This window comes from Lycorma delicatula, chromosome 3, assembly GCF_047948215.1.
Source record: "Lycorma delicatula isolate Av1 chromosome 3, ASM4794821v1, whole genome shotgun sequence".
Taxonomy (NCBI): Eukaryota; Metazoa; Arthropoda; class Insecta; order Hemiptera; family Fulgoridae; genus Lycorma; species Lycorma delicatula.
Genome location: NC_134457.1, coordinates 144,730,619 through 144,756,029, shown reverse-complemented (window position 1 = coordinate 144,756,029; position 25,411 = coordinate 144,730,619). Strand labels below are relative to the sequence as shown.

At 29.5% G+C, this 25,411-nt stretch overlaps 1 protein-coding gene and 1 pseudogene across 1 annotated transcript in view; one reads left to right on the top strand and one right to left on the bottom strand.

Moving 5' to 3' along the window:
• Positions 1–548: 548 nt before the first annotated feature.
• On the bottom strand, positions 549–1,794 carry LOC142321222 (uncharacterized; annotated as a pseudogene).
• Positions 1,795–3,892: 2,098 nt separating this feature from the next.
• LOC142322078 (lipase maturation factor 2-like) overlaps positions 3,893–25,411 on the top strand; it is a 73,952-nt gene continuing 52,433 nt past the window's right edge. Inside the window, exons 1-3 of the mRNA XM_075360729.1 lie at positions 3,893–4,100; positions 18,227–18,410; positions 24,124–24,225. Of these exons, the coding sequence (XP_075216844.1) occupies positions 4,007–4,100; positions 18,227–18,410; positions 24,124–24,225 (380 nt within the window). The 5' untranslated portion in view covers positions 3,893–4,006. The remainder of the gene's footprint in view (positions 4,101–18,226; positions 18,411–24,123; positions 24,226–25,411) is intronic.

The window sequence follows — 25,411 nt, the reverse complement described above, 5'->3', positions numbered from 1 at the left end:
ACTTTGTTTCCATGGACTTTTCTTCAGAAGATATGTTCTCTTTTTTTTGTTTCCAGTTGTTTGGAAGGTCTGTTGCTGTTCTCCATTACATTCTGTTACATCGTACACTCTAGTTCTAGAGCTCTAGTACATTCCAGTTGTCTTTATGTATTGTTCTTATTCTGTTAATTAAATAAATCTAGATGTCCTGGCCTAGTTTTCTTTTACTAGGTTCTGTCAAATACCTCTCCCCGACTGTTGTTTCTAAAATACCGATATGGCATTGTAAAAATTCCACTTTCATTGAAAGAGTGTTTAACTCTGGAACCCTACACTTATTTTCTAAGAACACTAACCCTACATTGGGCTAAAGAGTGCCCAAGAATAAAAAGACAAATCAATACATATAATATTACATATTTCAAATCAATATTTATTGAATATAAAAACTATTTAGTTGGTTTGCTTAAAGTTACTTAATAGTTATTTTACATCCCACTTTAACATTTTGTAGTAAAGAAAAAATAATACTGAAGAATTTACATATGTTTAAAAACTTTAACGATGTCTTACTTTTTAACATTTTTTTTACTAATTTTCATCTCTATAATTGATACTATAACTGATATAGTATGTCTTTTGCATACAAACATCTTACATTCAGCACACCGAATAGTGGTTTTCATGTCCTTGGATTGCGGACAGATGCAGCACCTTCCGGCCCTCCGATCCTGCTTCTGGCTGCATTAACAATTGGTGGCCAAGTAGTTTCTCTATGGCAAGGTGGATTCCTCTTTTAAGTGTAGGCATTTCTAATTGCTGAATCAACCAAGGTCCTCATTAGGTCCTCTATATGAGTAAAAATAAATTCCACTCTGGGTTCTGGAGTTTGTATAATAAACAAAAAATAATTGTCCTTGTAGATTATGTATGCAATCAGACAAGCACTGCTCAACATCTCATATAAAGGCACAGTGGCCATCTTCTTGTCTTTCTGCTACAAGAGTACTGAGCAGACATTTGGTCCAATAAATCAACTCCACCTTTTGATTTGATTATAGGAGTGGATGACCTCCGATAGCTTAGAATTCTTTTGAATGGAGTAACCCTGGTGCATGTTGGACAGGAGGATTATGTTCTTATTTTTCTTTGAATGCAAAAGATACTATTATCAAAAGCAAACATTGTTATGCATGCTGGTTTCAATTGTAACATTTCTGCTGGAATTTGAGGTTTGTTTTTTCGCAGTGTTCCAACCATTGTTAAGTTATGCTTACTGAGCATATTGTTGAAAAGTGGCTCAGAGCTGAACTACTGCAATATTTCTGTAACTGCCATGGATACGTTATGATAATTTCTAAAAAAAAAAAAATGGTTCTAGGTTGTCCTCCAATGTTGGAATATACATCTGAAATTAGCAGTTCCCTCGGAATGCCAGGAGCTGTTCATCAATACAACAGTAGGCACCAGGTATGTAATACACTTGGCAGTGTTTAATAAACTGATTCCAGATGTCACAAATCAGTGCTAGAGAATCAATGTCTTTTCAAGCAGCCACATTAACTTGTCATCAAATCTTAATGTACTAATCAAAAATTCAAACCTTGCTGACAACATTACAATTATGGTAAATTTTTTATCAGATGTATCTTTAGTAAAAGTCTGACCATTGTATTTTTCTTTTTGAAGTGCTGTTTCTTGATTTGTATAACTCACAGTAGCTTAAATTGTGGTATCATTTCTAAACAATCCAAAAAAATTTGCAGCATTTGTAACACCAATAATATCTCCAGCAGATTGGGACCTCATCAAAACTATGCTCTTGTATTAAGCTGGCTTTTTTTAAAGGTTTTGTTAATAATGTATTGTTGTTTTTAGTTAAATCAGCTGTTAGCTGATTCATAAGAGCTCTCAAAGAGAGCAAGTATAGTTAGCTAGGTAAAAGTAATCAGCACTGGCAGCTCATGTATGGACACTGTGGAACTGCTGCACCCCCTATTTCCACTTGATATTATCAATAACACAAAATGTAATGAGTCCTTTTTTCTTTAAATCTTTCTTTATACTTGTGCAATGTATAATCCTTAAGATTAATGTCATCCCCCAGATTATGAAAAAGATACAAAACTCTCTGTATGGAAATGTGCACTTCACAGTTCCAGCGGTATGGTGTTTGGTTGTTGTGCACATGCTCACATAGGAAGCTGTAGGTGAGGCTGCGAGGAAGAGAAAGCACTGTCACTCTCACAGTTCTAATCCTGGTGTGCTGGTGGAAGGTAGTTTTTTTTTACTCTGCATGTGTATGGAACATTCCTTGTTCGTTCCCTTTTCTAGTTTATTTGGTGGAAGGTATATGAAAGTGATTTAGTTGTTTTTTCAGTAGTGATCAGAAGGTGATGGAAAGCAAGGGCTGATTGCCAAATCTGTTCAAAAACAAACTGGAAGAGTGAAAGAGAAAGTAATTAGTAAAAAATAATTATGTATTTGTTTCTGTGTACATAAAAATTTTAATTAAGCACCATTGGACTATAGTATTTTTAAGCGGACATTTTATTAAGTTATCTGATAATACTAAAAAATATAAATCTTTCAAACTTTTCAGTCCCAACTTTATTTAGTCCTTTGTGATTGTTAATTGAAATCATTTTTCCTTACTTTTCACAGACACCTTCCTGGAAAAACTACATGAAAAAAACAACTTTATATCTGTACTGGAGGTAGAATCTATCTGCACTGGGTGAATTGTAATGACTGAATCAATGAGGGGCTTTCAAGAATACAAAAACTTTTACAAAAAATGATTTAGAACTTTTTTTATTAAATTTATTTATTTTTCTTGCAATTTTTTACATCCCCAACTAATTAAATAAAAAAAAAAAAAAAAAAAAATGATGTGAGACTGAAATACAGGTGGCTTCTAATCACAGTCAGTTTTGAAGTTTTTCTTTTGCTACAAAATTCACCTTCTATAAAAATAGTAGCAACTGTAATTAATTAGTGTCCTGTGATTGCCAAAATTTTCCAATAGCACCCTTTTCTCAGTATACCATTTGTTTTATTACTTTGGAGATAAAAACAGTTTTTATTGTGGTCATCTTTCTTGCATTAAAATGACATTGCTTCGAATAGATGGTGATGCCATCTATTTTAATATCACACTGGGATAAGATTATTTGAGCTAATAGTAAAATAACAAAGCTTTATGAATATTTTTGATAACTAGAGTACTGTTCAGATAAGAAATGCTTGTTTTAAAAGAATTACATCTTACTAGCAACTTGATACAAATAGAATCTTTACAATTTAAAGTTGCTGTTTATATAAAAACACCCACTGTTATTATGGTAAATAAAATATAAAAAGTAACTCATTTTTCACAGTGAAAATCTTAACTGTCCCCTACTTCGATAATGGATTACTATATGTAGAAAATTGTTTTTATTTATGTAAATATAATTCACAATATAGTTTTATCTTACGTTTAAATATTATTCCTTTTTTAATTCTTCCAATAATCGCCTGTAATATGGCGGATATTAAAAAAACGAATTTCTGGTTATAATAAAAGATTTCAGAGATGAAACCCGATTAAAAAAGATTATCTTTAATTCACAAAGACTTTTATACATCTGATGGATGCCTCCACCCATAAAACTAATTTTTTTATATTAATCTGTATTATGTTTAAAATAAATTTATATTACGTTGTTTATTTGTATAGTTTGCGCCAACAACCTTTTTCTGTATTCGGGATATAAAGAATAGAAGAAACAATTGTAATACAGAAAGAAAAATAATAATAACTGTAATACACATTGTTTTAAAGAATATAAGTTGTCAGTTTTGTTTACTAAATCGATTGATATTTATTTTAGGTGATTGTTGGTAGCCCTACCTTAGCGTGGGTCTAGTAGTGGGGGTGTTGCTTGTACGTGTGTGTTGCTTCTTGTTAATTTGTTAGTTGCGTCTATGTTATTTTTGCGATTGTGAAGTTATTTTGCTCTTATGTAATTCATTTTCTTTGAAAATGACGGACATAAGATATACGCGTAATTTATTTTTAAGGTGTATGAATATTGTTTACCTTTTTGCATTTACATCCCTGTACGTGCAAATTCCCGGTAAGTAAACTGTTTTAGGTGTGTTTTGAGTTTACTAGAATAATATATTTATGTCTAGAGTTTCTGTTTTTGACTACATTTTAGTTAGTACTAAAATTGTGAATATAATTATTATTTTTATGGCTTAATCTCTCGAGACAGTTGTGCAGTTATTCTTAAATGGAGCATCTAAGTATTACTGTAAAATTTATAATGGTGTGATTAATTTAATTGGAGTTCAATTTATTTGAACTTAATTTGTATTAACTGCTACATTCTTATTTAATCTGATGCCTTTCTTATTTTAAAATTAAAACTAGTAAATATTTAATTGTTGGTTATTGGTTTATTTGTCAGTTGTAAAATAACATCTTTTAACTAACCTGGATATTCAGTTAATATTTTGTTGGTGAATCTTGAGATATTTCACCGAGATCTAAAATGTTAATTCCTCATTATATCTGTTATAGAGATTTAGTTGAAAGAAATTCTTTTTATTGGAAATGTATTAGTTGATTTGATATTGGTTGGTTGGTTTTGAAATATATTTACAAATATTTTGAAAACAGCAGCAGGATTAGTGTGTGTACAGATGCCAGACCAATTTCAGGTTATAAACACCTAATTTATTTCAGTTGTCATTCATGATTTTAAAATTGCTTATATACTAAATTGTTTAACTAGTAGAGTTAGGTATGTAGGTAGTGGTATGCATTGTTTAACATTACATTGAAATGTTTATTATATTGTGCTCATCTTCTTGGTCTGTCATATTCTGTATGATATTCCTGGACAATATTTATATTATAAGTTGTATTAAAAATTTTCTTTAATTTGTCAATTTTTAAGTTAGAGTTATGCTGTATCAAATGCATATTACAGTTTCTTGTATTTTATGTTAATTTTATTCATACATATGGTCAAAATCCATTATGTGCCCACAACGCATATTAAAATGCTATATTGAAATAAGAAAATAAATAAAATTATAAATATCTAATCAAACTAACCTACGCTTGCTAATCTTGACCAGTGTAAAGTTTGTTTGGTTAAGTTAATTTTGGTTAGATTATATTTATTTTTATATTTCAATATAGTATTTTAGTACTGCCATCTAATGACCAACTACAGTTTGAACCTGTTGGAAAAGAAAAATATGTGGCAGGTGGATAACTGAAAAGTAAGAACTTGAAACATTTACTCCATAGTCATTTTTAGAGCAGTAACTAAAAAAACTTTGTTTAACAAACTATCTAGTCCACAGAAGAATGTTTAAGCATTGTGAGCATATAATGGATTTTGACCATAAATATTTCACTTTTAATGAATGAGTTGTAAATAGTGATTACTGGAATTTTTATTTTTTGCAAATAAAACATCAAAATATAATTTAACATCAAAATATAATTTAACATCAAAATATAAATAATTTTTTTAACAGTAAATTATGCTTATTGTATACCAAACTTAACAAATTGAACTGTATAATAAATGGTTTTAAGATTTTATTCTGTATCAGTTGTGGAAAATTGTTTAATTTTTTTTGTAAGATTTCTGATTTGGGTCTTATTTTTATATAGCTACCACGGTACTTACGTATTAACGCTACCGCAGCTACAGCTTTATTTAAAAATTATAATCTAACCAAACTTAACCTACATTTGCTTCACTCGCTAATCTTGACTAGCAAGTGTAGGTTAAGTTTGGTTAATTATATTTATTTATTATATAAATTTATATATATATATATATATATTTATTATACAGTGCACCTTCAACTTACACGGGTGTTGAACTTACACAGCATCAGGTGAAAGAAAATAGAGACTTTTGAATCTATGTTAAACTCTATATCGGCCCATTTTCCACCGAAATCCGATTGACGACTTTCTTTTTAAATAAAGCTGTAGCTGTGGTGTGTAGTTGCGATGTGACTAAAAACAACCCTGTTGTTTTTAGTCCTGCGAGTGAAGCGAATGTAGGTTAAGTTTGGTTTATTATTATCATTTTTAAATAAAGCTGTTGCTGCGGTGGCATTTATACGTAAGTACTGCTATCACTTCTGCTGCTATAACTTAAATTTTCACATATTTAAACTGATACATCGTGAATATACAGAATTTGCATATATGTATTTTAAAAAATGAACAAAATTTGTTACTTTCAAATTTATTAAGGTAAAGTATTAAGAAAAATATAAATATATGAAAATTAAAAAGAAAATGGAACAAAAATTATAATTTATTATAGCCCTTTTGAAACAAATGATAAAAGATGTATGGAAGTCAGTTGGTAAAAATTAACTGGAAGTAGTGGAGACAACTTCATAAAGGTGTGTACACTATTTCTTTGAATGTAAATTTAATTACAGTTCTATTAAAACACAAATAATATTAAATGAAGTGAATTGAGTGGGTCAATCAAAATATGCCCAGTGTACAGTCACTTAATAAATAGTTCACAATGTCTTTAGGAAAGAAAATCATAAAATATACTTTTTTTCATCAAGTATCGAGGATATCTAAACTTTTATTAAAATCAGGTGAAATATCAAAGATAAAGTTAAAGACCTTGCCTTACTCTGTCAAAAATTATTTATAAAAGGGAGGCTGTATAAATATACTTTACAGTTACAGTAGATTGCAAGGTAATCTTCATTGGTAATAAGAGAAATGAGAAATTTTTCAGTATCATGATTTTATGTATGATTTTTATCTAACCACGCTTAAAACTTCCTCATCTTTCTGCTAAGCTGAGGATGTAATACATATTATTAACAATGGTTGTCATTTTGAATAATGAGAAGTATCTATTGTTCAGGTTGCCACAACAGTCTTATTTTCTGTCCCATATACATAGATTAGATTAAATTTGTGTTACGTTTAAAAAACTCATTTCAAAATTGTATATCTTCTCTCTTCTTAATAGATGTAATAATTTATCTTATGGAACATGTTATCAATTTTACTTTAACCATGGTAACATTAACCATAAGATTTATAGATGGGCAATCCATTTGAAGTATCTCAAAAAACATAAGCTGGTCGCTTGACCAATTCGAAAAAAAATGCAACTTACCCACTTGTTAACTATATGTTTCAGGACCTTAAAACAATTTTTTTTTTTAAGCAGTTTACCTGTGGCGGTCATTTCGGTTACAGTGTGCACACCTATTTTTGTGATTGTAAGGTTTTACGTAAAAAATCATAACTAAAAAAACTATTGGTCCTAGAAGTATGAAACAAAAAGGCAATTTATTCATATTTTATCAGGGTAAAAGAATGGCCCAGTGATTTATTTTTCTTTCTATTAGAAAATTACCAAAGTTGAACATGAAATTTCACTTTTGGCAATTTTTTTAATAAGAGGCAGGGATGGCATGCACAGTTTGAATTATTTTTTTGTATTTAGGTATATGTTAGTAGTTTTACCATAAATAATATTAATGGTGATATACTTACCCCTAAATTATTAGAATTAAAAAAAATTCAAATATTGGCTTTAAATAACTCTGATGGGGCTGGTGATAAAAATCTAAAATTTGCACATCTTGCAATGTTTTTGTAGATGTTTATGGCAAATAAAAAAATTTCATCTGTATTGTATTAATAAAAAAGTTATAACCTCTCAAAAATCATGAAAAACCTGTTAAAAGCAATACCATTTTGACTCGCTAAATAAGAACTCCAAGGGGCGATTTCTTGTCTTCTTTGCGCCTTACATTTTTTTATATTTAGTCCCTATGTTGTTGAAGTTAACGTTTTCAATATTTTAAAAATTATTAATGATAGGTTGTAGTTTAATAACTTAACCAATACCAATACTCTAATACAATTTTGATTCAAAAATGCTTGTAAAACTTACCCAAACTGAGATTTCAATGAGTAGCTTACATCTTTTTTCAATTCATTTTTATTTTTATATTGGTTTATTTTTGTAAACACTTTAATTTAAAATGAGATCATCATATTCATGTGAAGATAAGATGGGCTGGATTTTAATTTTCAGAAACTTTTGAGTCAAAACACAATTCAAGACTCTTTTTTAATTTTTCAGATACCTCATTTATTTTAAATTTTAATGCTGATGATCTTTGATCCATGCCCAATTGTTCAGTATTGTGATGTGGAGTAATGTATTGCTCTTGATCTTCACATTCATATAGTTCTTTGTTCTGCTGAGAAAAAATACTTTGAAAACGGTTAATATAAAGAAAGAGACTTTCCAGGAACTAAATTTTAATTTGGAAAATTTTGTTAAAAAGAGCTTGCTCTAATGTTATTTGTCTTAAGTTTTTTGTAACTACTTTTTTATGAGTTCTCAAAGGGTCACAAAACTGCCCATACAGGTGACTGAATTTTGACAGAAACCTTTTTCCATGATGTTTACAAACACATAAAAAAGTAAGTTGTTGGTTTTATCACAAAATTGACAAATTTTAGTTAGTTCTTTTGTCACTGTAACATTCACTGTTTTATGACACTCTTCATTCACATAAATTCCTATGGAACATAGTTCTTCCATTGTTTTGTGTGAATTACTTGAAAATAATGTAAAAATTAACTGATTTAAAAATTTGCAAATATAATATTATTAACTAAAACTTAGTTATTCCAAACACGGATGAAATTTGAGACACTCAAGATGTGAACAGGTCACCGACTAATCTCATTCTGACCAGTCTAAAATAACTGACTTTACTAGGACTTGAATGCTAGAACTCTTGACTTGCAAATCAGCTGATTAGGAAAGACGCGTTCACCACTAGACCAACCTGGTGGGTTAAAGAAAGCTACTCTATCTAGAAATTTGTAATTTATGATGTAAGAAGTATAATATTATTGTAGGAAAAACATGTGCTTGTAAGAATTTACACAAAACAACTATTTTTTAACAGATAATAATATTAATTCACAGTTTATAAATATATAACAAAGTTTACAGTTACTCCTCTTCAGGCTGCTAGACTTAATTACATAAAGAAATTATATTACCTTCCCTCATTTTTCTTTATTGTTAGCCGTAGGAAAACCTCAGACTTTCCAACATTCCACACACCTTGGATACCAGCAAGGTGTTTGCTGATTGCACTTGCTGGGTTTAGTACTACTTTTGGGAGGGGTATGCATGTGATATTAATAATTATAAGCATTAATGGTGAGGTGGTGTGCAATTGGCTTGATGATTAAGTGAACCCTCAAGGTGCAAGCTCATCATTCATTCCATTCATTCATTCAACATGCTGTCGGTTAGAAGGATGAATGTTTTGGATAAAATGAAACCTTCTCTATTGAACTGTAGCAAGCTGTGGTGAAAAATAATTTGATCTGAAGAAATCATTTTGCAAGATCTCAGCTTCTTGCTTGAGGGAGAGGGATCTTTCTAATTGTAATTTTATTATTGTATCCTGAGATGTGCTTCTGCATGCAATTTAACAAGGAAGAAATGATTGATGAAAAAATATTAGGCCTATGTTGGGAATTGATCCTGAGACCTTTGATATAGAAACCAGCATGTTAATCACAACAGCCACTGGCCAGTGAGTTTAATAGGTAATCATGTTTAGTGTATGTTATTCTTTATTAGCTTATATGCTTAGAATTTCAATATTAACCAAATGTTACTGTATTACAAAATAAAAGTTAACGATAATTTAAAACAAATTAATTTAATAATGAAAATGAGCTATACCTTAATAATTGTGAAATGTAATCATATTATATAATGTACTCCTTCATTTCTATTTAATAAAGTTTCATAGTGAACTCGCACAAAAGTAAGGGTGTCTTTGTTGTAACCCAAGTCTTATTTCAGTTCAGTCAACACAACACCGGGTTGGTCTAGTGGTGAACGCGTCTTCCCAAATCAGCTGATTTGGAAGTCGAGAGTTCCAGTGTTCAAGTCCTAGTAAAGCCAGCTATTTTTACACGGACTTGAATACTAGATCGTGGATACCGGTGTTTTTGGTGGTTGGGTTTCAATTAACCACACATCTCAGGTATGGTCGAACTGAGAATGTACAAGACTACACTTCATTCACACTCATACATATCATCTTCTGAAGTATTATCTAAATGGTAGTTACCGGAGGCTAAACAGGAAAAAAAAGTTTTATTCCAGTTATCATAAGTGCTGCAGCTTGATTGATCTTGATTTGGTTTTCGTGAATAATATCCTACTTCCATTTTGGTGAAGTACTTTTACAATTTTTAAAACTTGGCTTTTGTATCAACCAAATTGAATTGGTTTGTTTAAATACACTACTTAAAAAAGTGCTCATTAATACTTACAAAAAAATTTTTAATTTATTTACTGGTAGTATTTATCAATGGTAGTTTGAATTGTAGAATGGAATTTGCTATGAAAATATACAATTTGATTATTGTTTGGTCTTATAACAACAGGTGGTAGGGGTTATCATGAAAGTTATTCACCTACTTATCAATGGTAGTTTGAATTGTAGAATGGAATTTGCTATGAAAATATACAATTTGATTATTGTTTGGTCTTATAACAACAGGTGGTAGGGGTTATCATGAAAATTATTCACCTATTATTTCACCCATCTCATCTTCCTTAAAATATGTAAAATGAGGAAAAGCCTCAATAACACAACCACTTAAATTTAATTCAAGATATTAATTAGTACCCCTTACCTAAAAAGATTTAAATTTTGTTAAAAATATATCATTTTTCTTAATTCTTTTGTTAAGAACATTATTTTGTAACTTTGTTTTCAATGAAAAGTATTGATTCTTTTTTTAAATAATAAATCCCAAACCAAATGAACAATAATTTAACTTTTAAAAATTATTTTCAAACTAATGAAATATTTATTTTCTTAAATCCTATTTTTTGTTTTCCCCTTTTTGAGAGTCCGCATTTTAAGTTCTAGATAAATTTTACTTGACAAAATAAATTTTAAATCTTTATATTAAATCGTTATTCATTATATGTTAATTATAAAACTATTATGAATAATTTCCTTATTCTATTCATAATAGTTTTAAATATATGAACTTTTCATATCACAATAAATATTATAAAAATTATTTGGGTAGTGTGAGTTAACCATTGTGTTTCCAAATGTTCAATTTAATTTTACTTTTTATTTACTTTTGATATTTTAGAAGTTGTCTTATTAACCTTTGTATTGGTTTGATTAATTTAATTCTTGAGTAATCTCTGAACTTGTTTAATCTCATATATATTGTTTCTAATGCTTGTACTTTTAACTCTTTTTGAACTCTATCAAAGTTTATCATTTTATAAAGTATTTTTCATTAACTTGGAATGCCTAGAATTTTTTATCCTATTTCTTGAACATTTTTTTTTATAATGTACACTGATTGTATTGTGCAGTTTGTTTTGTTATTTCAATTGTACTCTTAATAATATTTATTTTGTGTTTTATTTTTTTGGTTCGTTTTGTTCTTTTTATAGATATATTATCTAATAATGATAATGTATCTTCCTCTTTTAATGTTATTAAATGTTGTGAATGGATTGTATATAGATACTTTTACAGAATAATCTGCTGTAGACCTTAGTTATTAACATGTCATCACATGGTTTTATTTAATACATGTGATACTGGGAGTTATTACTATAATCTGATACTGATTATTATATTATTTATTGATTGGTGGTGATACGAATTATTGTTTTTTTATTCTGTTTCACAAAGTGTTTTACATTGCACGAAATCTGTATATATTTTTTTACACTGACTGCTATAGCTATTTGAATCAAAATGTCAACAGTGTGCAGAGATTGTATGCAGTGCTCATAAAACCAAAATTTAAGAGAAACATTTCATTGAACATGGCTTGACCCATTTTTAATTTACACCCTTCAGTATCCTTAGGATACCGGAAAAAGGATGTTTAAAGGATTCCTTTAACAATCAGAACCACCAGATATTTTAATTCATTTTTATTTCTGAGAGATAGAATCAGTATTATTTGTGCAAGTGGAGTTTCACCTCTAAGATTAGTTTGAACAAAATTGTGTTTGTGGTAATAATGACATGGATGACTGTGCTGTGAGAGATTGAGATCAGATATGTTAAAAAGCATGGAGATATGAATGACAAGATTGGTAAAAATTCAAACAGATACTATTGAACTACAAATGGTAATTAGAGTTTAATAGGCATGGTTTTAATTGCAATCAAATTTTGAATTATAGTGACAATGTTAATGCAAATTCTAATTTTCTAAGTAACATACTTTTTAACAATGAGGCTGTGTTCATATTAAATTGCAAGGTAAGACAACACAAACTATTTGTCATCATATTGGTCAGATTTAAATCCAAATTGGATCATTAAATCCATACTCAGTATCTGCCAAAGTTAGTGAATGTGAACAGCTATGTTTGTCCATAAGTGATTGGGCCTGTTTTCTTTAATGGAATTTGCAGCCAAATATGAAATTATGCTATAACTTACCATTCTAGAAATTCAAAACATTTTTAACAGTGATTTTCTAATGTGTGGTTTCAACATGATTGGACTTCATCTAATTTTGCCCTCCAAGTGCACCGTATTTTAACAGTGGAGTGTTATCCTTTTATACTTAGTTGGCACACAGTAGAAAGAATACATTTTGGACATTTGTAAGATTTTAAATAAAATAAACTTTTCTAAAATCATTTACACCTTTGGAAGAAAATTTTGGTACAGACTACATTCTATATAATCTCTCATTAGATGAATCCCAACCTTTCCATAACTCTTGGATTGGAACATCATAGTGACTATTCTTGCCAGTTTTTCTCATCTTGATGAGGCTTTTAAATGAGGTGTCATAAAGGGTGCTGCTGCTTAAAAATTTTTGATTTTCCCTCTGGAGCCTTTCAAGGATATACAGTTCCACCTCTATTAGGAAAAGTTAATTGACTCTTACAATATGTTGTAAGTTTTACCTTCCTACCTGAAACAGTTTTAATATTAACAGGGGTTACAGTACTTAGATTCCACACTGTTTGTCACCAATGCAGAATTATTGATTATTACAAATAACTGAACCAAAGTAATAAATAAATATTTTTAATATTGCTTTTATTAACAAACAACCAGTTTCAAACAATAGGTAAAGATTCCTTCTCTTCAAATTACAAATGATTTGATTATGAATCACCCTGCTTGAACAATATATAAATGTGAATTAATTAGAAATGCTGTTCATTAAAGATTTAAATTGCTATCTTATTGACAATATCTATAAAGTGGTTTAAAATAAATTTAATATTTCCAACAAACAATTTATTACAAAATTATAAACTAAAAATCGATGCTTGCTTGTTTTTTATCACATAACTATTATTATATTATGCATTATTACAAGTGCATTATTGTACTTTCCTGAACTTAAAAAGAAACATAAAACTAAACAAGTTTAAAATTTTACTATTAAAATATGATTAATTTTTTTAAGTTAAAAAATATTTACCTTATGTATTGGGCCACAAAAAGCTGATGAAACAGATCAAAACTGAAGTTGATACATTAATTCAAGTCTTTAAATAATTAAAACTGTTTTCAGTTGTCTTCTGACCCAACCAAAAATGTTGCATAGCAGCATTTTCAAGACCAGTGAAATGCAGGTGATATTTCATGTTGTTTAAAATATGCACATGCTGTATAGTGAACGTCATTAAAGCATCCTGGAGCACCATTAATTGGACCATGTGATGTTCACAAGCATCCCTGCCTTAAAACTGTTTGGGACAAATAATGTAAAGTATCAGATTAATCTAGTTTGAACTTAAAACTACATTAATCTTATAAAACTACATTAATCTTATTTTATGAAAATAATGCATTAAATACTGCTTTATCTCCTTCTATGAATCATTAGACCTTGCCATTGGTGAGGGGGCTTAATTGCTCAGTAATACAGAATAACTGGATTGAAGGTGCAACCATATCGGAGAGGTATCTGTTGAGAGCCAGGCTAAGGAATGATTCCTGAAAAAGAGCAGCAGCTCTTTCAGTAGTTGTTAAGGGTGAACGTGAGGACGACTTAAAATTACATCACTCAATCCTCTGGTTACTGCACTGCTGAAAGCAATGGAAAACAACTGCTTTTTTTCCAAGAAAATATGGCTCTGCATTTTCATATAAAAATGATGGAGATGCCTTCCTTGATAAAATATTTCGGAGGTATAGTCCCCATTCGGATATCCGGGTGGGGACTACTAAGGAAGAGGTCACCAGAAAATTAAAAAATAACATTCTACGAGTCGGAGCGTGGAATGTTAGAAGTCTAAAAAAGGTTGGTAGGATAGAAAATTGAAAGAGGGGAATGGATAGGATAAATGTAGATGTAGTAGGAATTAGCAAGGTTCGGTGGGAAGAGGAAAACGACTTTTGGTTAGGTGATTTTAGAATAATTAACTCAGCTTCAAATAATGGGCAGGCAGGAGTAGGTTTTGTAATGAACAAGAAGATAGGGAAGAGAGTATAGTATTTCAAAATGGATAGTGATAGAATCATTGTAATAAGGATCAAATCGAAACCTAAACCGACGATTGTTAATGTCTAAATACCTACAAGCACCCATGGTGATGATGAGGTAGAGTGTATATTCGAAGAAATTGATGAAGCAATTAAACACATAAAAGGAGATGAAAATTTAATAATAACTGGAGATTGGAATTCAAGGAAGGGAAATATAGTGGGTGAATACAGGCTGGGCAAAAGGATTGAAAGAGGGGGCCGACTTACAGAGTTTTGCAAGAAGTATAATTTAGTAATGGCCAACACCCAGATTGAAAATCATAATAGAAGAATAATATACACATGGAAAAAGCCAGGTGATACTGCAAGTTATCATATAGATTATATCATGGTTAAGCAAAGATTTAGAAATCAACTCGTCAACTGCAAAACTTACCCTGGAGCAGACATTGATAGTGACCATAATTTAGTGTTAATGAAATGTAGATTGGGGTTTAAAAACCTAAAGAAAAGGTGTCGGATGAATCAGTGGAATTTCAAGAAACTTGAGGAAAAGGAGGTAAAGAAGATTTTTGAAGAGGTCTGAGTAAAAACGATAAGTAGAAAATGTAGAAGAAGAATGGGAGAATGTTAAAAAGGAAATTCTCAAATCAGCAGAAGCAAACTTAGGTGGAACAAGAACTGGTAGAAAACCTTGGATTTCAAACGATATACTGCAGGTGATGGATGAGCTTAGAAAATATAAGAATGCTAGTGATGAAGAAAGTAAAAGGAACTATCGACAATTATGAAATACTGTAAACAGGAAGTGCAAACTAGCGAAAGAAAAATAGATTAAAGAAAAGTTTCAGAAGTAAAAAGAGAAATGAACATTAGTAAAATAGACAGAGCATACAGGAAAGTTAAGGAAAATTTTGGGGTACATAAATTAGATCTAATAATGTGTTAAACAAAGATGGTACACCGATATGTAATACCAAAGGCAAAGTCGATAGGTGGGTGGATATATTGAAGAGTTATACAGAGGAAATGAATTAGAAAATGGTGTTATAGAGGAAGAAGAGGATGAAAGGGGAGAAACAATACTGAGATCTGAATTTAAGAGAGCATTAAAAGATTTGAATGGCAGAAAGACTTCTGGAATACACGGAATACCTGTAGAATTACTGCACAATGCAGGTGAGGAAGCGATTGATAGATTATATAAATTGGTGTGTAATATTTATGAAAAAGGGGAAATTCCATCTGACTTCAAAAAGAGTGTTTTAGTCATGATACCAAAGAAAGCAGGAGCAGATAAATGGGAAGAATACAGAACAATTAGCTTAACTAGCCATGCATCAAAATTCTTAACTAGAATTCTGCACCGAAGAATTGAGAGGAGAGTGGAAGAAGTGTTAGGAGAAAACCAATTTGGTTTCAGGAAAAGTATAGGGGCAAAGGAAGCAATTTTAGTGCTCTTTAATGTTTTTCTTTAATCTTCCTTCTAATAGTAGAAGGAATAGTAGTAGTAATAGGGAATCTTAGAGAGTTGCATCAAACCAGTCAAATGACAACAAAAAAAAACTGCTTTAAATCAATATGAGAACCTTAGGTAAAAATAAATAAATAAATATACAGTATATTGATACTCTTTTCTATCAGTAATTTGTAATAATTAATTTTATCATCTCAACTGCCCCTCAGGACGCCGTTTTAATCGTAATTATCAATTTTAATTGGTTATTTCCTGTTTATCTATTAATATTCATAATTTATTGTCTGCAAAATGGGATGCAGTATAAAATATTTATCTTAAAGAAAAAAATCATAAAATGTTTAATAAAAAGAAAAAAATATTGAAAATTTTTTCATAACTAAATTTGATGATAACTTGTTTCTTTTTTTATCATATAACTTGGTAGTTTTATTAATATAATTATAAGGAGTGAAAGAACGTATATTTTAATAATGAATGATATCATCTAATAATATACATATGTGAACTCTTGTAAAATTATTCATTTTAAAAGTTCCTTTTCCCAGAAAGTCCACTTGTCATTTAACAAATACATTGCTAGAAATAAATTATGTAATCAAGGTATTGCAAAGTAAATATGAAAAATATGCTGATAGAATTGTTTTTTAACATTTGTGGTTATTTAGAACCCCATGAAAATAAAAATTTTTCTAAGCCAGTCACAGTGTAATTGTTGATCCATTGTGCAGAGTAAAAATAGTAGCTAAAAATAAATTTTATTTTTATCCTTGAAATCAAAATTCTGTTCTGTCTAATAAGCAGCCATTTTCAAATATATATACATCTTTGCAGAAGATATTTTGATTCAACTATGAATTTTTCTATTGTACAAGATTTTTTCCTTTTTTTTTTAATTGACAAAAAAAATTGTACTCAGTTTGAAGTGAATATTTTATTTTGTTGTGAATTTTTACGCTTTAATTCTTACTAAATACATGTTTGATGACAACTTTTTTTTTCTGTTGAGGAATCTCCTTTGATGGTCCTGTTGTAAATTTCTTCCAGAGACTGAATTGAAAGACTGGCAGGATTTTTTTTAGTAAAAAAAAAACCTGTACAACTACATTGTTCGTATAAATAATTTGAATTTTTTTTTTAATGTTATAGTGATATGATGTAAGGCTTATTACTGATATTCCCATAAATATATGGCCTGTTGTGTATATTTTTTTATGAAAAAAAAATTGTTTTAACAATTTTAATAAAAAAGTAATGCCCATTTTAAATTCCTTATTTCATGCTTGTTTTATTTCATTTTCAATTACTTGTGGGTGGTGTTCCTTTTTACCAGCATTATTTTTGTAGATCTTTCTATATTTTAAATAAAACTAAAAGATTTAAACTAAAATTAATGTTTTACAAATTAAATGAACAGAAAACTAAAAAAAAAAATAGTACTCTTACTCTTTAAATTTTGTTTTCAGAAATCACCGCCAAATTAAAAACAGTCTTGGTAAACTTTAATCTGTCAATCACAAAGGTTAGATTTTAAAGAAATGGAAAAGTATGACTTTTTGAAAACTTTTTGTTGTCTTTTTTTATAAGCATTTTAATTTTTAGAAGTGTGTATTTGATTTTTTTTTTTTTTTAATAAAAAGGGTCATAAGTAAGAATCTTACCTGGTATAATAATAAAATCACTTCCAAGAAATGCGAAGGCAATAAACCTTATAATAAAGATGCAGTGAAATAGCATGAGCAGATTGCTAATGAACATGAACAGCTAAAACTGGAAGCAGGAATATTATTTATTATTTTTATTCAAGGTTTTCCATTAAATTGTTATTATAAAATAGTTTGAATAACAGAATAATTTAAAATTATACATTATTTTGCATAAAAATTCAGTATAAAGTAAATGATTATAAAAAAAATGAAATTATTTTTTGCTAAAAAAATTTTTTGAGTTATTGAACTCTGTTGCAATTTAAGTTTTTGTGTTTACTTAAGAAACTCAAAATTTAAAGAACTAATTAAAATTTTCACTTTAAAGTCATATTTTTTAAATTTCATTTATCTGGAGAATTTTCAGACCATGTAGATCATATCATTGGAGTATTTTTGTTTTTCATACTGTCTCTGTCTCAGAGGGTAGGAGAGTGGCCTAATAATCAAATTTAATTTACATGTTATAGATTTAATAATGTTGTTTGTGCTTTTGCAGGCCTTTATGGCAATAATGGAGTATTACCTGCTCGAACTCAGTTGGATGCTAAGGAAGGAACAACTTTAGCTGCAAAAATGCATATGAAACCAACATTATTATGGTTGGCTCCATATATAGGTCTTGATACTGAGTACATGATGGATGTTTTATCACTTATTGGAATTTTTCTGTCATTTACAGGGTATGAATGAGATAAATCATTACAGCTTAAAATGTGATATTTTTTATTTTATGTAAACATGTTTAATGTTGTAATCCTCTTTTAAGCCCTCTATTTTATTTAATAAAATCAAAAATTTCACTTTATTTTATTTTTAAGTCAAAAAAGTTAAGATCTTTGAGATGTGTCTTTACTTTCTCAGAGATTCCTAGAAATTTTATTTTACACTCGTACTTCAGTATGCAGCAGACAAAATCTGGAGCAGCTGACTCGATTTAAAAGTCTCACGCGCTATGGTTGGAGCTGTTGCAACACTGGGCCTGAGCTGCTGCTTCGAAAACTGACCACTAGTTGGCAGGCAGTTGCGTTGTTTTCATCAGTGTAACAACATGGTAGCTCATTGCTCCATGAATTTTGCCCCTTTTTTTAATGTACTCTGAATTATAATTTTCTATAACGCTGTCTGGAGGAAAAGGGTGAATTTAACAGTAGCACAGAAGCTTAGTTGATAAAAAAATTAGAAAGTTGGGTGTGTGAGGAATATGGTGTAAAATAAAAGTTTCAGATGTTCATGCTATGAAGTATTTTGTTTATGGATATTCAAGTAAGTCTGGTTCTGTAGCAGCCAACAAGCATATGAAGGTTGATAATCAGAAGGAGTTAGATGAAGCTGTGTATAAGTAATTTGTGCAGCAAAATGTATTGGCTGTGGCATTTCTGTAACAGGTGTGGACTGCCTAATGTACAGGTGAGGGGTGAGGCTGACAGTGCAGATTCAGCAGGTGCGTAGGTTTAATGAATTAAACTTAATGAACTGATTAAGAAAGGTCTTCAAATGTGACATTTATGCAATGCTGATGAAACTTGCCTTATTTTGATGCTCCCTGCCTAATAATACTCAGGCGTGTAAGGGAAAGAGAATTTGTAAGGAAAGGATTTTGACACTGTTGTGCTCACACTATGTACCAACATAAGTTGGTAGTTGATAAATCAACTTGCTCCCATGCATTAAAAGATCATTATTTTCACACCAAGAAAGCTTAGTTTAATGCTTCCATTATCTCTTGAGTGGTTTTATAAGCATTTTGTACTAGAAGTGTGAAGGTACCAGGTGGAATTGTTGTAAGTTTCACTCGTGATACAAAAGCTCTTCTCCTTTTAGATAATGCACCTGCTCATTCCAATGCTGACAAGTTTGTAAGTGCTGATGGCAGAATTCTTGTTATGTATTTGCCTGTAGATAACACATCATTCATCCAACCAATTGATCAAGGCAACATCATCAGTGCCTATAAAAGAAGATATAAACGATGCTGATTAAATGAAGTTTTAATTGTTACTGAGGAGAATGAGTGAGATGTAGAAAACGACACCAAGAAACTAGGCACATTTCAAATATATGAAATTACACCATTAAGTCTGTCATATTTAACTTTGCTAATTCATGGAAAAATCTGAAAATATCTACCTTAGTAAATAACTGGAAGAAACTCCTAATTGATGCTGAGCCTGATTATGACCTCAAGGGTTTTGAAGCCACTGACTTTCACAGTGTGCTACAGCATGCAGGTGGAAAACATATAACCTTGGACAGGATGTTCAAGATTACTTGGATGAAAATGAGAGTGATCGGGATACTAGATACTTTCAGATAAGAGATTGTTGTGGAGGTGGTTGGTACCCAGGAGAGTAGCAGCAGTGACACGGAAGACGAGATGCTGGTGACATTGCCAAAACTATCAGAGGTGCGTAGCTGTATGGACACTGTGTTACAGTTTGTCGAATACATCAGGAATAGAGATATTAGTGTTCATTATGGAAAACTCAAAATTCTTAGAGAAGCCATAATTAAAAAACAATTTCAAAGTGGTACACAGTTAAAATTAGCTTTTTCAAACTACCCAGCACAGCCTACAACCAGTAGTATATCTTGAGCAGCTGCAAAGCTTCGGTGACTAACAATAAATTTTTGAGGCCCCACTATATGAAAACAACATATCAACACCTCCTCTTTACCATCCTTGGTAAATATGATTTTAAATAAAAAATAAATGTTGAATTTACTGTATTATAGTGTATATTTAAAAGTGTACAGGTACTTTACATTGTTGGATTGAATAGTGTGCTTGATTAAAAGTACAGTACTGTATTTTTGCCTCCATCTTTCGTAATGTAATTGTTGATACTGTATTATAGACATTCGGCTTTATTGGACCGATGTTTCCCCTGTTTAGTCCATAGTACCAACGTTATGAGTGTACTTGCAAAATTATTTTACTGTAGGTGTAATAAAGATAATCTTGCAGGATTATATAATTACAGAGTGTGTAAAAGAAGGCCTTTATTACATTCTTTTACACAATTTTTATTTTCTAATTTTAGTAAAACAAGTAATGAATTAATATGTCATTAAAGCCATTCTTATATATATATTTTACTTTCCTAATAAAATGAATCTTAACTTTGTTGTTGTTCCTAATAATTTGTTCAGTTTTTACTCTTGTCTCTTCATTTTCTCCTACCTCTTCATGTTTTTCCTTCAAATGGCTCCAACCTTTCTTTTTCCCATTTTTTTTAGTGCTCATGTTCCGTATCCACGCAGATGTACACTAGTTTTTATTTCATTTTTACTTATACAGTTTTTTGTTAACATCATGCCTAACTATCTAAACTATTTTGCTTGTTCAATTATTCTTACTTTTGTAGAGCTATTGGCTTATTGTCTCTCCTATTCTTATCTTCATTACTGTATTTGCTTAACATTCATTCTCATTCCATATGCTTATGAGTAATCTAATTTTGAAATCATCTATTGAATATCAACTTCATCTCAACCTATCAACCATAACTTCTCCTAGGTCAAACCATTCATTTTGTGGATTCCTTGTTTTCTATTTTCCGATTCAGATATAATTGTTTAATTAATCTTTTGTCTTTCCATTCTATCTAGTTTTGTAATATTTGCATTTGTTTAACCATTATGATATGATCAAATAATTTTCTAATTTATATATTTATTTTTTTAACACTTTGTATACATCATGCGCCAATATTCCTTATTACATTCCGATGCTTGTTTTTTCTTTCTAAATCCATTTTATTTTTCTTAAATATTTGCTAATTTTTTTATTCATTCTTTTGAAGAATCTTTGCTGATTGCATAATCAATCATTTTTCTGTAACCTGGGCACTTGCTGCATCACCAATCTCTTTGGGGATTAGAATAATTTTTTTAAAAAAATCTTAGTTCAACATCCCACTATTGTAGATTGTATTGGTATTTCAGTGTCTTATAATTCTTCTTCACCACAACATTTAATCAATTCTGTTGGCAGCACATTTCTGTTCTCACAGCTTTTTGATTTTTGCTGTTTTACTTTGTCTTCTTTTTCAATCATAATTTCATTTAGACTATCATATATTGGAAATACTACTTAATATAATGCTGACAAATTTTACTCTTGTATCTAATAGATAAAATTTTATTTGAATTTTTCGCTTGGAAAAATGTTGATTAATTTTCATTTTTATGTATTCACTGTATGTAAACATCCAAAACATACTAATAGAATAACTAATAGAATATATTTTCTATTCATTATTTATTTTTATGAAAAAATATATTTATGTATTTTTTTTATGAAGATATGCATCATAACTCACCACATTTTTATGATAATGATTTTTATAAGTAGCACTCTTGTCAGAAGTTAAAATCAATAATTAGTGTTGACAAAAGAACATTGCTATTTTTAAATAATCAATTATTCATTTCAGTTCCTGATACATGTAATTTTTAAAATTAATTATTATAAAAAACAGAAACTGATTGCAAAGCTTCCTCAGAAAATAAATTCTATTTAAAAATATGAATTAAGTGTAATAACATCTATTTTATATTTTACTGCTTAAATGTTTTTTTATCAATTTAAATATTAAAACGTAAATGTACACATTCACGCACAGAGTGTTCAAACTAAAAGAGGCTCCATCCATTAATTTAGTCTGTAAATAATTGTTTATTAACACTTACTTAATAATTTACAGAAGTTTTTGAGAATGATGTCTCCACTTTTGTGCACTTGTCAACATGTTTGACCATGTTCTTGCCTTCTTTGATGTCTATACCCTATTTCCTGAATGGTATTGGTAATGTTTGTCATCAGTTTCTGCAGAGTGTGTGGATTGCTCCTATTGACAATTTCTTTGGTAACTCCAGAGAAAGAAGTTTGGACTAGTCAGATCAGGAGATCTTCGTGGCCACAATCCGTTAAGAATGATTCTTCCACTAAAAATAATCCTGTAGCATCTCCATAGTAAAGCAAGCTGTAAGGAAACTGGTACTGTCCTGTAATAACAAAAAGTCATGATCATCCTCTTGCAGTAAGGTTATGAGCTGCTGGATAATTTCTTGGTAGGAAGCAGCATCCCAGTTTTTTTTTTTTTAAAAGGGCCTGTTATTTGTCGCCTTGAAACTACACACCAAACACTGTTTTTTGTGGGTGTAGGGGAAATCCAAAGAAAATGTGCAGGTCTGGTATTTCTGATTAGCATACCCACTGGCTTTACTAGGACTTGAACGCTGTAACTCTCGACTTTCCAAATCAGCTGATTTGGGAAGACGCGTTAACCACTAGACCAACCCAATGGGTGTTGATTAACATACCCAACCCAGGTGAAACCACACTTCATCTGTGAAAAGTACTTGATCTAAAATGCCAATGTTGTCTCTAATGAAGTTCTTGAACCTTTTACAGTAGTGAACCCTTTTAGCATAATCAGCAGTAGTTAGTTCATAGAAAACCTCCATTCAGTATGGATAACATTTCAGAATTCTCACTGCAGTGTTGGCTGAATGTAGTCAAATGTCCATTTTTCAGCTTAGTCTTTGTAAAGATTTATGAAGAGATATGTAACTGCCGCTTTAATATCCTGTACAACCTGCATCGTTAAAATTGACTTGATTGTGCATGTTTTTGATCTAACACAGAATCTGTTTCACAAAATGTTTTAACTAACCTCTGAATGACACTTTTTACTGATGCTACCTTATCAGGTTCACCCTGAATGTTTGCCAACACATAAACATGAGATTTCATCTCTTAAGTTTCCATCATGAATATACATTCAACAGTTGATTGCATTTTAACAAACAACAACACATGATTATGCAACTTTGTTCAAAAACCAATGCTAGACACGTACTGGTAGTACTGAAATGTGCAGGCACACTTCTCCCCATTCCAGTTCCAGTTGTACCAACATCTTTCAGATTATTTTACCCATCTCACACCAGTATATGCAAACAAAAATATGCATTTAATATAAACTGCTGAGTGATGGGGCTTCTTCTAAGATGAACACCTTTTATTTATATATAATTAGTTATTATTCATAATCATTTCATGTAATAATTTTTTTTTTTGCAAAATTAAAACCATTTAAATGTGTGTTGTGAGATATTGATAATTTTCAGTATTTATATTTTTTGTTAATTCAACCATTGATTTGTATTACTAAAGTAGTTAACTCAGCTTATTCAGATCATTGTTAAAGGAGTAGGTACTATTTGTAAATGGTTATTCACAAACTGTCTTAACTGAATGGTTAAAAATAGTAATACAGTATATCTTTTTTTTTATGGAACAGTTACTGCCGGTTTTTTTTTATGTACTATTAGTATGTATTTTTAAACTGTAGTCTATTTCTTATTTTCATGTATAATTTTTTCCAGGTTTATTTCACAAAAATTTTGTTGTAAACCTATTTTTGCTGCTTTATGGTCTTTATATTATTCACTTTATCAAGTAGGACAAACCTTCATGTGGTTTCAGTGGTAAGGAAGTACTACTATTTTTATAAAATTTTATCTTGTATTATTTTACTTAGTTATATTGAGTTATTAATATATATGTATGTATACTTTTTTATATATTGAAGTAGATTAAGTGATATTAAATTACATTTTATTTTTATTACTTTTCATTATACATTTATTTTTTCTAATCCGGGTTTATATTTATTTTATATTCTTATTGTTAATTATATACATCACTTTAAATTTTAAATATTTTTATGGAGGTAATGTTTGAAATATTTTTTATTTTTATATTTTTAGTTCATTTATATAAAATGAAATGTTCTTTTGAATTTTATTGCATTGCTAACCTTTATTTTGTTGTATCCTTTTTTAAAGTATTACAGCTTTCCATTATATTTATTCTAATATTTTGAATAAATACTTAAGAATTAATTTATTTTGATAAATTAAACCATTTTTTTTTTAATTATTAAAATCAAACTTAGCATTTAAAAGTATACTTCTTTCAATTACAGTTGCAATCCACAGTCACTGTAGAAATATAATTTCATGATAAATTTATCCAAGAATTTGCCATTCTAACAAAAAAAAACATTTTATAGTTACTACTCCATACATTAGTAAAATATTTAATAGAAATATTGTTGTACTTTTCCGTTTTTCATGATTTTCATACCATCTGATTTTTCCATATCTTCTTGATGTGCACAATCATCTATTCTAATTCTTTCCAATGTGTAATGTTTATTTTCTGTTCAATCCATGCTGATTTTATTAACTGGGGATTCCAGTGAAAAATGTAATTTTTGTTCTTATTGTGTAGGACCAAATGTATAAGTTACACCTTAAATTTTGATCAGCAAAAATATTAAATTATTAATGTGGTTACACTAATTTTTCAGTGACTATTATGTTATTTAAACCCATTTCACTAGTAAAATTAGTGTTTGTAATTATTAGTAATTCAGTTAAATTATCATATTTTCATTATCATTTAGTTAGTATTTGGTCAGCTGTTTTGTCTCTGTCTAGTTTAATTTGTTGACAATTACTGTAATTAATTTGATTAATATATATATATATATATATATATATATATATATATATATATATATATTTTTTTTTTACAGTGTTTATTACTGTAATTAAGTGGGTTTTTTAGCTGTGGTTGAAATTCTTTTAGAAGTTTACATTTTTTTAT